Genomic DNA, 14,162 nt, shown 5'->3' on the forward strand with positions numbered 1-14,162 from the left:
GCATATAAGTAAGGAAATTCTATCAAGCTCAATGCCCCACTGAGCTTCGGTGGTCCGGGGTGCGGACTTCAAATCCGTAGTCGATTAGCGTCGAAGTGGTTCGATTCCACCTGGGGGGCGAATATAAATACATATATTGGTATTCCAAATCTTTAAAGATGCTCTTTATTTTGCTGAATGTATTCATATGGCATTGGCCGCCTTGACTATCCAAGGTCGCAAAATGGCCACATCGGCATAGACACCGGGATAGTTGTCGTCCGCACACCGGTAGCCCCAGGATACAATTCCCACCAGCTGGCTACTGGCCACCAATGGACCTCCAGCGTCTCCTGTACAGGCATCTGCATCTGCATCAGTGCTGGCGGCACATATTGTTTCTGCGCCCACAAAATCCGCACCATAGCCAAACTTTTGCGAAGCACACTCCTCGCGATCGATGATCTGCAGCTGGGCCTTCTGCAGGCCATCGGAGAGGGCTCCGTTATCGGTGTGACCCCAGCCGGTGACAGTGACTGTCGTTCCACCCGATGGACTCTTACTGGCTAAATTGATGGCTCTGGTGGAGAGGCCAAAGGTCAGTGGTGTGGACAGGCGGAGCACGGCAATGTCGTAGTGCAGGTAACGGGAATCGAACAGCTCGTGGACTTTGTACGCCGCCACAGGCACCAATGTGCCGCCGTAGTTGTGATTCTGTGCACCCACACGCACCTTCATCAGGGTCACGGATTTCTCATGTAGACAGTGTCCAGCCGTGATGATGATCTCCTTGCTGTAGATAACTCCGCCGCACTCGTGGCGCGCACTGATCTGAATAGACACCTGCCAGGGGGCATTACGAATCACCTGGTCGCTTCCGCCCACAATTCGTCCAGTTGGCTCCGCATCTGATGCTTCTCCGAGCAGGAAGAGGACCAGCACCGTACCCACTATTCCGTAAACTGCCATTCCGAAAGCCAAGTGCAAACTGCTCGTATTTGTCCATGAAACCGATACATGACGGGGTTTTAAATGGGGCTGTAAAAGTTAATCTTCGGCTAATTGGTGGCTTATCGCTGGAATTGCTGATACCCTCGGTTGGTTTTGGTCAGCACTATTCCTTACCCGGTTTCCCGGTTCTTGTTCGATATGAAAACACGTTGCCCAGGCAACTATTGCCAAACAAATTTATTTATTTGCAGTCGTGAATATCCATATGGGACTTTTTCGACAGAATACCGACATGGATAACTGGAAGATAACCGCGGAGGAGCTTGTCCGTCTGCGGGAAACTTGCTTGCAGTGCATCCGTGATGGAGAACTCTATGAACTTCGCAACGATGCCAAACTCAGGGCTGTTTATAGCACCCAGAGCTACGACGAATTCAAGTAAGTAACACATACATTCATGTCTGAGCTTTAAATATTCGAATGAGCCAAATGCCATTAGGAACATAGTGGATGCGGCCCACCTTCGTCCAGTGACCAAGAGCGACAAGGCCAACTTCCAGACCAAGAACCGACTATGGAACTCCGCGGCCCGGGATTAATTCGTTAACAACGCAATAAAGTTAAAAGACAACCATTATAGTCGTAAATTCGTTTTATTCCGCAAACTTCTTAGGCATTGGTCTCGACCCTTATTTGTAATAAGGGGTTCGTCTAATACTTTAATGAACACTTCATTTATGCTACTTTTTTTAAGATTTAACCACCAACTTAAATTGGGAGTGTGTTAAAGTACCCAGTCCAAATACAAATCATCTACTTATGTTCGGAATCGAAAATATTTATTGATGGATTTTGTCACACTCATTTGACTCAACCTAGAGGTTATCCGCTTAGACGCTGTTAGCAGCGCTGATCACCCAGGAGCGGAGGGCAGCCACATCGGCGTAGACACCGGGGTAGTTGGCGTAAGCGCATCCGTAACCCCAGGAGACAACACCGACGAGGACTCCGCCGGAGACCAGTGGGCCACCGGAGTCACCCTGGCAGGCATCCTTGCCGCTGGAATAAGCGCAGATCATGGTGTTCTTGATCTGGCTACCGTATCCGTAGGTGGAGGAAGCACAATTGCTCTGGCTGACGATGTTCACGTTCACGTACTGGAGCTGGGAGGGGATGGAGCTGGATCCGTAGGACTGAGTACCCCATCCGGAGACGGAGGCAGCAGCGCCGTTGGCGGGGTTGGAGCTAGCCAGAGAGATGGCCTTGATGGTGGAGCTGAAGCTCAGGGCACTGCTGAGCTTGATGATGGCAATGTCGTTGACCATGGTGTTGGCGTTGTAACCTTCATGGTTCTTGAAGGCGGCCACAGATACGGTAACACCACCGGAGCTCCAGTAGCTAGATCCAGCACGGACCTGCAGGACGGAAGTGGACACGGACTGCAGGCAGTGAGCGGCGGTCACAATGATGTTGCTGGAGTAGATGGATCCACCGCAGGAGTGGCTTCCACTGCGCTGCAGGGAGATCTGCCAGGGGAAGCTGCTGATGGTGGTAGTAGTACCTCCGACAATGCGGCCATCCAACTGGGGCAGGAGTCCCTCGGGGACGGTGCCTCCCAGGGCGCAGGCTACTGCAGACAACAAGATCACGAACTTCAGCATGGTGCGAATCCAATGAGTTTACTCCGAGCTGGACACCTCTTTTATACAGGGTTTTTATCTCTTTGCGGCGCTCTAATCAGGAATTTCAATTATTTTTATCATTTGCTTGTCAGGGAAATCCAAAATAATTTTAATATGTGTGACCGAAAGGTAGATTTCGCGAATAAGAAGTGTATTTCTATACGTAAAATTATTTACAAAGTCCAGTGCACTATGTAGTTAAAAAAAGATAAGGTTTTATTATCAAACGCACTGCATTTTTTTTATAAGAAGTTAAGGCTTATGATAATTATATTTGTTGATGTACGCAACTATGTATAACATATATAAATATAATAATATCATGTACAATATATACAAAATTCGACACCTAGATGTTTAGGAAAAGGTTATACTGCATTTATTGAAAAGTATGCCACATATAAAAAGAACCGTTTCTTCATTTATTAGTTTGTGTTAATGTTTTACCTATTTAAATGTGTCTCTGTATAATAAACAAACTGACTGAGTGCAAAATGAATTTATTCAAAATGAGCACTTGTGATATTTTCAATACAACAGATCATATATTTGCCATAGAAAACAACAAAAACAAGAGCGTTCCTCGACTTTCTCATACCCTTTACTCAGCTAGTGGAAGTGTTAAGGAAAAATTTGAACATTGACATTTTTTAGCTCTTTGTGGGCGTTAGAGTGGGCGTGGCAGCATGGGTCTAAGAACTTGTGGAGTCTGCATGCTGAGTCTAAACTTTCTAGCTTTTATAGTTCCTGAGATGTCGACGTTCATACGGACGGACAGACGGACGGACGGACATAGCTAGCTATTTTTCCGATCAAGAATATACAATATTCATTATATGGTCGCAAACGCTTCTGCCTGTTACTTTAAAAAGTACTTAAGAATTTGAATATAATAAATAGAACCAAAATTATTTAGAAAGGTGATATATAAGCAGTAGCTAGATTTTCGTTGCATATTTATTTCCTTTTGTGATAAAGAGCCACGCGACTTTCGAATTATGGAATATCATTTGGGCACTTCAACGATTTTTTTTTGGGTTTCCCTGACACTCAGATGATAAAACTAATTGAAAGTTATGATTACAGTGCTGCGAGCAGAGTGGAACCTCCTATAAAAGGGGTGTCCAGCTCCGAGTAAACTCATTGGATTCGCACCATGCTGAAGTTCGTGATCTTGTTGTCTGCAGTAGCCTGCGCCCTGGGAGGCACCGTCCCCGAGGGACTCCTGCCCCAGTTGGATGGCCGCATTGTCGGAGGTACTACTACCACCATCAGCAGCTTCCCCTGGCAGATCTCCCTGCAGCGCAGTGGAAGCCACTCCTGCGGTGGATCCATCTACTCCAGCAACATCATTGTGACCGCCGCTCACTGCCTGCAGTCCGTGTCCACTTCCGTCCTGCAGGTCCGTGCTGGATCTAGCTACTGGAGCTCCGGTGGTGTTACCGTATCTGTGGCCGCCTTCAAGAACCATGAAGGTTACAACGCCAACACCATGGTCAACGACATTGCCATCATCAAGCTCAGCAGTGCCCTGAGCTTCAGCTCCACCATCAAGGCCATCTCTCTGGCTAGCTCCAACCCCGCCAACGGCGCTGCTGCCTCCGTCTCCGGATGGGGTACTCAGTCCTACGGATCCAGCTCCATCCCCTCCCAGCTCCAGTACGTGAACGTGAACATCGTCAGCCAGAGCAATTGTGCTTCCTCCACCTACGGATACGGTAGCCAGATCAAGAACACCATGATCTGCGCTTATTCCAGCGGCAAGGATGCCTGCCAGGGTGACTCCGGTGGCCCACTGGTCTCCGGCGGAGTCCTCGTCGGTGTTGTCTCCTGGGGTTACGGATGCGCTTACGCCAACTACCCCGGTGTCTACGCCGATGTGGCTGCCCTCCGCTCCTGGGTGATCAGCGCTGCTAACAGCGTCTAAGCGGATAACCTGTAGGTTGAGTCAAATGGATGTTTCAAATTCAATCAATAAATATTTTCGATTCCGAACATAAATAGATGATTTGTATTTGGTCTGGGTACTTAAACACACTCCCAATTTAAATCTTGAATAAAAGTAGCGGAATATATTTGAGTTGGGATATTACTCATGTTGGCTCTCATTACGGTTGTGATGTATTACTGTTTCAACTTTAATGTGTCTAATCTAGCTAGAAGGTTAAAAAACAGGAAAACAGGATATATAATCTTACCTTCTGATCGAGACCAAATACCTTGGGCACAAGAGTCGACACCAAAGGTGAAGTAAGGAACCAATTTAGGGCCACTTATAAATGTGTTTATCATTTTAAAATAATTCAAAGTATTTCGTTAGGGAATTGTTTTCAAGAATCTCCGCAAGCATTTCGTGCCACTTTAAAATTATAATAAATCATTGATCAAACATTAGACTTAATTTGTTAAGGGAAATAGTGTTATTTGTTTAAAAATTTGCAGATCAACTACTTTGCGCTGTAATCCACACAATCTATAGACATATTTTTAAACTCATGCTGAAGGAACTCACTCTTAAAGTGAAAGGGTAACCTAGTTTTGTGAAAATGTATGTAAAATGTATAATATAATATGTAATATGTATTTAGAATGCTGCATATTCGGCCCTATAAAATACATAAATGTATGATCAGGATCAAGCTTTTTCTATTCGCCTAACATAGGGACCTGTGGTAATAATAATACTATAAAGTTGTAGTTCAAAATGTAAAAGTATCTTAACAATGCCTATCTGATTCCAATTCGCATTACGCCCTTAACCTTTATGGTTGTTTTGAAGAGTAAATGGGTGGGTTTAACTTACCAAAATCCCTCTTCTTTTCGGAACTGACGATTCATCAGAAAGTTATAAGAAGTAATCCTGAAAGCATTCCCTTTACTGCTTGCTATGCTCACTATATCTTATAGCCATTGTATTGGGAATATTTATGAGCTAATAATTTGAGCCCTGTTTCTTATTTTCTAACCATGGCCATTTTGAATCATTTGAAAAAACTGGAAACACTCATGAACTGTGCATATATGATTTATTTCGCAAAATGCTTAGGAGTTGTTGATCACCCAGCTGCGGAGGGCAGCCACATCGGCGTAGACACCGGGGTAGTTGGCGGCAGCACATCCGTAACCCCAGGAGACAACACCGACGAGGACTCCACCAGAGACCAGTGGGCCACCGGAGTCACCCTGGCACGAGTCCTTGCCGCTGGCATAAGCGCAGATCATGGAGCTCTTGATCTGGCTACCGTATCCGTAGGCGGAGGAAGCACACTGGCTCTGGCTGACGATCTTCACGCTGACGTAACGCAGCTGAGAGGGAATGGAGCTGGAGCCAGAGGACTCTGTTCCCCATCCGGAGACGGAGGCAGCAGCGCCGTTGGCGGGGTTGGAGCTAGCCAGAGAGATGGACTTGATGGTGGAGCTGAAGCTCAGGGCACTGCTGAGCTTGATGATGGCAATGTCGTTGACCATGGTGTTGGCATTGTAACCCTCGTGGTTCTTAAAAGAGGAAACACTGATGACTACGCCACCAGAGCTCCAGTAGCTGGAACCGGCGCGGATCTTCAGGGAGGAGGCGGACACGGACTGCAGGCAGTGAGCGGCGGTCACAATGATGTTGCTGGAGTAGATGGATCCACCGCAGGAGTGGCTTCCACTGCGCTGCAGGGAGATCTGCCAGGGGAAGCTGCTGATGGTGGTAGCAGTGCCGCCGACAATGCGTCCATCCAACTGGGGCAGGAGACCCTCGGGGATGGTGCCTCCCAGGGCGCAGGCTACGGCCGACAACAGGATCAGGAACTTTAGCATGTTGCGATTGAATGAATACTCCTCGAATCGAAAAGTGTGCTTTTATAGGGGTCACTATCTTGGGGGACGTTTAATCAATGGACAAGTGAGATGGTTAAAGTGGATAACGACGTGGAGTGGTCAACGTCTGGTAAGCTGATTACTTCTAAATTTTACCGCCTATATCGACGGTTTCAATGACGCAAAAGTTATGCAGCAGTTTAATGTAGCTGTCAATCAAGTAGAGATATTTGCTGCGGGGACTGTATAAAAGGAGTTTTGATCCGGGAATCGGCATGCAACCGATTAAAATGCTGAAAGCCGTGGTACTACTTTCCGTTTTGGCCTGCGCCTTGGCAGGCACCATTCCCGATGGCCTACTGCCTCAGTTGGATGGCCGTATCGTTGGTGGCTATGAGACCAGCATCGACGCCCATCCCTACCAGGTGTCCTTGCAGCGCGCTGGATCCCACTTCTGCGGTGGATCGATCTACTCCCATGACATTGTGATCACCGCCGCTCACTGCCTGCAGTCGATTGAGGCCAAGGACCTGAAGATTCGTGTGGGCAGCACCTACTGGCGCTCCGGCGGCAGTGTCCACTCCGTTCGCTCCTTCCGCAACCACGAGGGCTACAACGCCCGCACCATGGTTAACGACATTGCTATTATTCGCATCGAGTCCGATCTGAGCTTCCGCTCCAGCATCCGCGAGATCCGTATTGCCGACTCCAACCCTCGTGAGGGCGCCACCGCCGTGGTTTCCGGCTGGGGCACCACCGAGTCCGGTGGCAGCACCATTCCCGACCATCTGCTGGCCGTTAATCTGGAGATCGTCGATGTGTCGCGTTGCCGCTCCGATGAGTTCGGTTACGGAAAGAAGATCAAGGACACCATGCTCTGCGCCTACGCCCCCCACAAGGACGCCTGCCAGGGTGACTCCGGTGGCCCACTTGTTTCCGGAGACCGCCTTGTTGGCGTTGTGTCCTGGGGCTATGGATGCGGCGATGTGAGGTATCCCGGTGTCTACGCCGATGTTGCCCACTTCCACGAATGGATCGAGAGGACCGCCGAGGAGGTGTAAAGCCAGACAAACACTTGAAATAAATCGCAATTGAATCACCATTGGTATCTCTTTCTCTATTCGGGCCCAATTGCGTCGCAGGTGTAAGCCCTCGAACTTGCGGCTAGATAAGACCTGTAGCGCCGGCTGTATATAAGGTTGGACTGGCGGCATGTAACCCAGCACTTGCTAGCAACGCCCGTCATGTTGAAGATCGTGATCCTCTTGTCCGCCGTAGTCTGCGCCCTGGGAGGCACCGTCCCCGAGGGACTCCTGCCCCAGTTGGATGGCCGCATTGTCGGCGGATCTGCTACCACCATCAGCAGCTTCCCCTGGCAGATCTCCCTGCAGCGCAGTGGAAGCCACTCCTGCGGTGGATCCATCTACTCTGCCAACATCATTGTGACCGCCGCTCACTGCCTGCAGTCCGTGTCCGCTTCCGTCCTGCAGGTCCGTGCTGGATCTAGCTACTGGAGCTCTGGTGGAGTCGTCGCCAAGGTGGCCGCCTTCCGCAACCATGAGGGATACAACGCCAACACCATGGTCAATGACATCGCTGTCATCCGACTTAGCTCGTCCCTGAGCTTCAGCTCAAGCATCAAGGCTATTGGCCTGGCCACCTACAACCCAGCCAACGGAGCCTCTGCCGCTGTTTCCGGTTGGGGTACCCAGTCGTCCGGATCCAGCTCCATCCCCTCCCAGCTGCAGTACGTGAACGTGAACATCCTCAGCCAGAGCAAGTGTGCTTCCTCCACCTACGGATACGGTAGCCAGATCAAGAACACCATGATCTGCGCTGCTGCAAGCGGCAAGGATGCCTGCCAGGGTGACTCCGGTGGCCCACTGGTCTCCGGCGGAGTCCTCGTCGGTGTTGTCTCCTGGGGTTACGGATGCGCTTACGCCAACTACCCCGGTGTCTACGCCGATGTGGCTGTTCTCCGCACCTGGGTGATCAGCACTGCCAACAGCATCTAAGCGGATAACCTGTAGGTTGAGTCAAATGGATGTGTCAAATTCAATCAATAAATATTTGCCATTCAGAACATAAGTAGATGATTTGTATTTGGTCTGTTTTTGTATTTACTCCCAATTTAAGTCATAGAAAAAAGGAAGCAGAAGTTAAGTGATCATTAAGGTATTACACGTACCCCGTATTACAAATTACGTATTATTTAATTACCAACAGGGAAGTAGTTCTCGAGGCTGCCCACGTCACAGGTCTTATCTGTTTTAGGGTTCGAGGGTATTCACAAATGGTACGACAATTCAACGCACCTTCTGTGATTTCCAGCGATTTCAATGGGCTCGAGTGGCTAAGGGTAAACATTTGTCCAGGACCAATCTAATCAAGTTCGAGTGCATCGCGTGGCTAGGGTTCCAATTCATCTTCCATTGATAAGTTGAGTGATGGATTGGACAGCTGTGGCAAGATTAATTAGCCGCAAAAATGAAATAGATAAGATTGCACAGATTTGGACTCTTGAAGTTGAACGTCTTGGTGAACCGTGACTGCTGAAATAATGGGCCGTGTGAATAGATGGTTGGAATGGATTGTTTCTTTATATTTGTGAATTAATTGCAACAACAATTGCGAAAGAATAAACAATTTGCAAATGGTAATCTCAATATTTGAAGCCGATAATGGTGTTTATAAAAAGTTTCATTATCAGTTCCATACTAAAGTTGATTTTTGCCATTTTTAAGTAGAAATTTTTTGATTGGCAGAGCCGGTCGTTTATGTAGCCACCCCTTGTTTTAACGGGTATTTCCAACTCGACGGAGCATTGGTGACTTTTGGGTTAATTTGTGCTTTTAATGACCTCTTAAAAGTGTCTCTGTTATGACCTAACCTACTTTTGGGTATTACCTGTCGTAGGAATCTCCTTTTCCACTTCGGAAATGTGGTAAAAATTATTTCTTTTCAGGTGAAATTTCCAGTAAACCTCAATTAGGTTTAGGAGTGCCTTGCGTAAGACTCACTTGTTCATGAACACCAAAGTCATATGACGAAGAGCTCAAATCCATATCTAGCATTGGTATGGAAAAAAATATGTTCTAGTTAATATATTTGCTACAAAAAAATGCTAAAAAAAATTGCTAAAATGTTTCAATGCATGTAGTTTTCGGATAATAATCTTTATTGTAAAGTCATAAATGACTTATTTGTGTCAATGCTAATTTTTTGAATGTATTCCCTATATAATAAAGGCGTGTCTTGCTAAAAGCTCCTCCAATCCCCTAGAATGACAAGGTCAAAATATGAGGACAAGCAATCTATATCGAATAACACCCGTTGAAGTGCCGACTTCCGAGTTGTGACTGGTGCTGCGCACAGATTGATAGTCTTCTTTGATTGATAGTAAGTCCCATTGATAAGGAGCAAGCCTACTGCCTTCTAGTGCTCGGTATGCTAATTCCTCGGATCAAAAGATTGACCGATACTGTCGGCTGGCCACTCGAAGGTAACATTCCACCCACTTCATCAACGTACTCGCGCTCGAAAGGAAGGTTATAAATGTCTGCAATGGCTCGCTGATTGGCCAGTGCTTGTTCAGAATGCAGGGATTAGTGGTTCTTCTAGTTTGCCTCGCTGTGGGTACCGCCTTTGCTGGCACAGTTGGGGTCTCCAATGCAGATCCCTTCGAGCGCGAAGGTCGCATTGTGGGCGGCGTGGATACCACAATCAGAGCGCATCCCTACCAGGTTTCCCTGCAGACCAAGAGTGGCTCCCACTTCTGTGGTGGTAGCTTGATCAACGAAGATACCGTGGTCACTGCGGCCCATTGTCTGGTGGGCAGGAAGATCTCCAAGGTGTTCGTGCGTCTCGGTTCCACGCTCTACAATGAGGGTGGAGTTGTGGTTGCTGTCCGGGAGTTGGCCTACAATGAGGACTACAGCTCCAAGACCATGGAGTACGACGTGGGCATACTGAAGCTGGCCGAAAAGGTGCAGGAAACCGAAGACATTCGATACATCGAACTGGCCACGGAAACTCCGCCCACTGGCACCACCGCTGTGGTCACCGGCTGGGGTTCCAAGTGCTACTTCTGGTGCATGACCCTGCCCAAGACGCTCCAGGAGGTATCCGTCGACATTGTGGACTGGAAGACCTGCGCGTCGGATGAGTACAAGTACGGCGAGATCATCTACGACAGCATGGTGTGTGCCTATGAGAAGAACAAGGACGCCTGCCAAGGAGATTCCGGTGGCCCTCTGGCGGTCGGTAACACTCTGGTGGGAATCGTATCCTGGGGATATGCCTGTGCCTCGCACCTCCTACCCGGTGTCTACTCCGATGTGGCCGTCTTGCGAAAGTGGATCCTGAATGCAACCGAAACTTTGTAGATATATCCTATAGACTGTACCATACTTTCGGGGATTGTGTAGCGATTCAAAACCAAAAAGCTTGCAGGCCCATTAAATTGTTATTAAGCTTCATGTGGATGATGCATTTATGATTCATTAATATACACATTTGTGGCAAATTCGGTGGTTGGTCTGTCTTTTCTAGCCAAATCTATGTGTACCAGTCAAAATATCCTTATACATGATTATAGTATTTATATATATATTTTAGACAGCCATGCCAATTTGCAGTATTCCTTTTCATTGCTCTAACAAGGAAACAGTGTGATATACATTTTATTTACCCAATCTAAGCTTTTTATTGCTTTAAGTGGCAATTAAATATTTGATCAATATTTGACACTGCTGGACTAAGGCTAATTGTTTGGCATTATTCTTAGTCAGCTATGGTTTCGGAGAAACCAGCTACCGCTCTCGTATGGTCATCTTATCGGTGTTAAAATAAAAGCCGTTTATTGACCAATTTGCGATATGAGCCAAAGCTTTTCGTTGATTTCGAGCAAAGTAAAAGATTCGATTTAGTCACTCTCCGCACCACAAAATGAACAAAGTCATATTACGGATTCCAGCGCTGCTGTTTCTTCTAGGAATTGGCGCAGTGTCGGCGCAACCAGATGGCCGCATAGTTGGTGGTACAGATACCTCCAGTTACTATACCAAATATGTGGTGCAGTTGCGCAGGCGCACTTCCTCGAGCAGCTCCTACGCCCAAACCTGCGGTGGTTGCATCCTGGACGCGGTGACAATAGCAACCGCAGCCCATTGTGTCTACAACCGCGAGGCGGAGAATTTCCTGGTGGTGGCAGGAGATGATAGCCGTGGTGGCATGAATGGCGTGGTGGTGCGCGTTTCCAAATTGATACCCCACGAGTTGTACAACGCCTCCACTACGGATAACGACATTGCTCTGGTGATTGTGGATCCTCCCCTGCCATTGGCTAGCTTTAACACCATGGAGGCCATTGAAATCGCCTCGGAGCCACCAGCCGTTGGAGTCCAGGCCACAATCAGTGGTTGGGGTTACACCCAGGAGAATGGCCTGCCCTCCGATCAACTGCAGCAGGTTAAGGTACCAGTTGTCGACTCGGCAAAGTGCCAGCAAGCCTACTACTGGCGTCCAATCAGCGAGGGAATGCTCTGCGCCGGGCTATCGGAGGGCGGAAAGGATGCCTGCCAGGGAGATTCCGGAGGACCTCTGGTTGTTGCTAACAAGCTGTCCGGCATTGTTTCCTGGGGGGAAGGATGCGCACAGCCAAACTATCCTGGCGTTTACGCAAATGTGGCCTACTTTAAGGACTGGATAGCCAAACAGCGAGCAGCTTATGTATAACACCTATTATAACCGCCGATTATATCAAATGCCCAATAAAATAACGTACTACAAACGAGAAACGTCTTTATAGTTCAGACAGCTTATATGTACATATAGCCGATTAAAAAACTGCAGTTATCGAAGTAGTAAACTCTTTATTGGTAATACTGACTATTAGGTCCACAGTTCATTTTTTAGAGACTCCATTAATCACGTAAATATTTTAAAACCAAATTAAAACGGTATTATTATATGTTTTACTTAAGGAAATTTACAAAATATAAGTGCAGTCAAATCCTCGCACAAAAATAAACTGATTACAAATATTTTCACTTAAATAGAATCAATTTAAAATGTAAAATTTAAAAAGCAATCCCAATTATGTTAGCCACTGTTTTAGGAGCCTATAAATCCTAATCGCTTGTAGTAACGAATGACCAGGCATATCCATTATAGAATTTATGATTGCTATATTCGAATCGACCGTTAGATAAGCTATGGAAACGACGGCCAAAAAGTTTGGGCCTTCAGTTCCCTATTCTGCTTGCCTTTGTAAACATGTCGAGCTCTTGGCTGGTCTGCCTTTTGGCTCTTCTCGTCGGCGTGGTGGCCTTGACCCAAGGTCTTCCCCTTCTGGAGGATCTGGATGAGAAGAGCGTTCCGGGCGGGCGCATTGTGGGTGGCTATGTGACGGACATAGCGCAGGTACCGTACCAGATTTCGCTGCGCTACAAGGGTATCACCACGCCGGAGAATCCCTATAGACACCGTTGCGGAGGATCCATTTTCAATGAAACCACAATAGTGACAGCGGCGCACTGCATCATCGGCACGGTGGCTAGTCAATTCAAGGTGGTGGCCGGGTCAAACTGGCGAACAGGCTCCGATGGCGTCATCACCAATGTCAAGCAGATCGTTATGCATGAGGAGTACTTCTCGGGAGCTGCCTACAACAATGATATCGCCATTCTATTCGTGGATCCCCCATTGCCACTCAATAACTTCACCATCAAGGCCATTAAGCTGGCTTCGGAGCCACCACTTGAGGGAACGGTCAGCAAGATCAGCGGATGGGGAACCACTTCTTCCGCTGGCTCCGCCTCGAATCAACTACTCGCGGTAGATGTGCCGATTGTGAGCAACGAGTTGTGTGACCAGGACTACGAGGACTTCGGCGATGAGACCTACCGCATCACATCGGCCATGTTGTGTGCCGGCAAACGGGGTGTCGGCGGTGCGGATGCCTGCCAGGGAGATTCCGGTGGGCCGTTGGTGGTGCGCGATGAGCTCCATGGAGTCGTGTCCTGGGGCAACAAATGTGCACTGCCCAATTATCCCGGCGTCTATGCCAATGTGGCTTACCTGAGACCCTGGATCGATGCTGTTCTGGCGGGGCTCTAAATGAATTATGTCATCATTATCAGCACGTTTTGTAAATAAATTCGCTTCTGCAGCCACGTGCCACGGGTTTTTCCGAACTGAAGGTTTTTTATTAATCTTTTCCCAATATAATCAGCTTAATCAACGATTAGATGAGCGTATTGGATTAAGGTTGTGTGGCTGGCCAGAAGTTCGATTCAAAGTATTTATGACCAAATCCCCAAAAGTATGCCATACTGTTAGATTTGGGTGGTTAATTGGGCCAATGAGCATTGTACATCATAATATTTGGATTTCTACACTTAGCTCTTCAACATTTATAGTGGCGCCTGGTCATTATTATGGTCTATAAAGACATTCTTAGTCATAACATTTGCAATCTTTATCCTAGGTATAGCTGCAAGCCTAAGGGTTAACGTATTAAATACACGAATAATGTGTCAATCGGACCCACCCGATATCCAAACCCTTAGTCAATGCCACAACCTGAAATCCATGGTAACAAAAATGCTACAATTGACTGAAATCTCCCGGACAACTGAACTGCTTAGCTTAAACAAACAAAACATTGCAATTACAATGCAATGTAGTTAATGCAATGTAGTTAAAAATACATGAAAATTTAAGTCAAAAACGCGAATCTGCAAG

The 14,162-nt window shown here is 47.4% G+C and overlaps 10 protein-coding genes and 1 non-coding gene across 11 annotated transcripts; 8 read left to right on the forward strand and 3 right to left on the reverse strand.

Moving 5' to 3' along the window:
- Window positions 1-33: 33 nt before the first annotated feature.
- Window positions 34-120, forward strand: Trnastop-uca. The gene has a single exon. It is a non-coding gene; the product is annotated as a tRNA-Sec (tRNA).
- Window positions 121-136: 16 nt separating this feature from the next.
- On the reverse strand, window positions 137-979 carry LOC6530296 (trypsin iota). Its single transcript, XM_002091187.4, has one exon. The coding sequence runs from the start codon at window positions 946-948 to the stop codon at window positions 184-186; it is 765 nt and encodes a 254-aa protein (XP_002091223.1). The 5' UTR covers window positions 949-979; the 3' UTR covers window positions 137-183.
- Window positions 980-1,145: 166 nt separating this feature from the next.
- Window positions 1,146-1,569, forward strand: LOC6530297 (coiled-coil domain-containing protein 103). The gene is made up of 2 exons (XM_002091188.3): window positions 1,146-1,368; window positions 1,430-1,569. The coding sequence occupies exons 1-2, from the start codon at window positions 1,196-1,198 to the stop codon at window positions 1,527-1,529; spliced, it is 273 nt and encodes a 90-aa protein (XP_002091224.2). The 5' UTR covers window positions 1,146-1,195; the 3' UTR covers window positions 1,530-1,569.
- A 178-nt stretch (window positions 1,570-1,747) lies between these two features.
- Window positions 1,748-2,612, reverse strand: LOC6530298 (trypsin delta). The gene has a single exon (XM_002091189.4). The coding sequence runs from the start codon at window positions 2,589-2,591 to the stop codon at window positions 1,821-1,823; it is 771 nt and encodes a 256-aa protein (XP_002091225.1). The 5' UTR covers window positions 2,592-2,612; the 3' UTR covers window positions 1,748-1,820.
- A 1,118-nt stretch (window positions 2,613-3,730) lies between these two features.
- Window positions 3,731-4,613, forward strand: LOC6530299 (trypsin delta). The gene has a single exon (XM_002091190.3). It carries the CDS (start codon window positions 3,769-3,771, stop codon window positions 4,537-4,539), a length of 771 nt encoding a protein of 256 aa, XP_002091226.1. The 5' UTR covers window positions 3,731-3,768; the 3' UTR covers window positions 4,540-4,613.
- Window positions 4,614-5,621: 1,008 nt separating this feature from the next.
- On the reverse strand, window positions 5,622-6,432 carry LOC6530300 (trypsin beta). The gene has a single exon (XM_002091191.4). It carries the CDS (start codon window positions 6,414-6,416, stop codon window positions 5,655-5,657), a length of 762 nt encoding a protein of 253 aa, XP_002091227.1. The 5' UTR covers window positions 6,417-6,432; the 3' UTR covers window positions 5,622-5,654.
- A 237-nt stretch (window positions 6,433-6,669) lies between these two features.
- Window positions 6,670-7,518, forward strand: LOC6530301 (trypsin epsilon). The gene has a single exon (XM_002091192.3). It carries the CDS (start codon window positions 6,692-6,694, stop codon window positions 7,475-7,477), a length of 786 nt encoding a protein of 261 aa, XP_002091228.2. The 5' UTR covers window positions 6,670-6,691; the 3' UTR covers window positions 7,478-7,518.
- A 117-nt stretch (window positions 7,519-7,635) lies between these two features.
- Window positions 7,636-8,504, forward strand: LOC6530302 (trypsin alpha). Its single transcript, XM_002091193.3, has one exon. The coding sequence runs from the start codon at window positions 7,661-7,663 to the stop codon at window positions 8,429-8,431; it is 771 nt and encodes a 256-aa protein (XP_002091229.1). The 5' UTR covers window positions 7,636-7,660; the 3' UTR covers window positions 8,432-8,504.
- Window positions 8,505-9,992: 1,488 nt separating this feature from the next.
- Window positions 9,993-10,894, forward strand: LOC6530303 (trypsin theta). The gene has a single exon (XM_002091194.4). The coding sequence runs from the start codon at window positions 10,013-10,015 to the stop codon at window positions 10,799-10,801; it is 789 nt and encodes a 262-aa protein (XP_002091230.1). The 5' UTR covers window positions 9,993-10,012; the 3' UTR covers window positions 10,802-10,894.
- A 445-nt stretch (window positions 10,895-11,339) lies between these two features.
- On the forward strand, window positions 11,340-12,207 carry LOC6530304 (trypsin eta). Its single transcript, XM_002091195.4, has one exon. It carries the CDS (start codon window positions 11,364-11,366, stop codon window positions 12,150-12,152), a length of 789 nt encoding a protein of 262 aa, XP_002091231.1. The 5' UTR covers window positions 11,340-11,363; the 3' UTR covers window positions 12,153-12,207.
- Window positions 12,208-12,665: 458 nt separating this feature from the next.
- LOC6530305 (trypsin zeta) lies at window positions 12,666-13,612 on the forward strand. Its single transcript, XM_002091196.4, has one exon. It carries the CDS (start codon window positions 12,693-12,695, stop codon window positions 13,533-13,535), a length of 843 nt encoding a protein of 280 aa, XP_002091232.1. The 5' UTR covers window positions 12,666-12,692; the 3' UTR covers window positions 13,536-13,612.
- Window positions 13,613-14,162: the final 550 nt, after the last annotated feature.

The sequence above is a fragment of the Drosophila yakuba genome, chromosome 2R, assembly GCF_016746365.2.
Source record: "Drosophila yakuba strain Tai18E2 chromosome 2R, Prin_Dyak_Tai18E2_2.1, whole genome shotgun sequence".
Lineage (NCBI taxonomy): Eukaryota > Metazoa > Arthropoda > Insecta > Diptera > Drosophilidae > Drosophila > Drosophila yakuba.

Coding starts and splice junctions, on each gene's coding strand:
- LOC6530296 (XM_002091187.4), bottom strand. CDS start 948: ATGGCAGTTTACGGAATAGTGGGTACGGTGCTGGTCCTCTTCCTGCTC.
- LOC6530297 (XM_002091188.3), top strand. CDS start 1,196: ATGGGACTTTTTCGACAGAATACCGACATGGATAACTGGAAGATAACC. Junction 1,369..1,429: donor CAGAGCTACGACGAATTCAA/GTAAGTAACACA, acceptor AAATGCCATTAG/GAACATAGTGGATGCGGCCC.
- LOC6530298 (XM_002091189.4), bottom strand. CDS start 2,591: ATGCTGAAGTTCGTGATCTTGTTGTCTGCAGTAGCCTGCGCCCTGGGA.
- LOC6530299 (XM_002091190.3), top strand. CDS start 3,769: ATGCTGAAGTTCGTGATCTTGTTGTCTGCAGTAGCCTGCGCCCTGGGA.
- LOC6530300 (XM_002091191.4), bottom strand. CDS start 6,416: ATGCTAAAGTTCCTGATCCTGTTGTCGGCCGTAGCCTGCGCCCTGGGA.
- LOC6530301 (XM_002091192.3), top strand. CDS start 6,692: ATGCAACCGATTAAAATGCTGAAAGCCGTGGTACTACTTTCCGTTTTG.
- LOC6530302 (XM_002091193.3), top strand. CDS start 7,661: ATGTTGAAGATCGTGATCCTCTTGTCCGCCGTAGTCTGCGCCCTGGGA.
- LOC6530303 (XM_002091194.4), top strand. CDS start 10,013: ATGCAGGGATTAGTGGTTCTTCTAGTTTGCCTCGCTGTGGGTACCGCC.
- LOC6530304 (XM_002091195.4), top strand. CDS start 11,364: ATGAACAAAGTCATATTACGGATTCCAGCGCTGCTGTTTCTTCTAGGA.
- LOC6530305 (XM_002091196.4), top strand. CDS start 12,693: ATGTCGAGCTCTTGGCTGGTCTGCCTTTTGGCTCTTCTCGTCGGCGTG.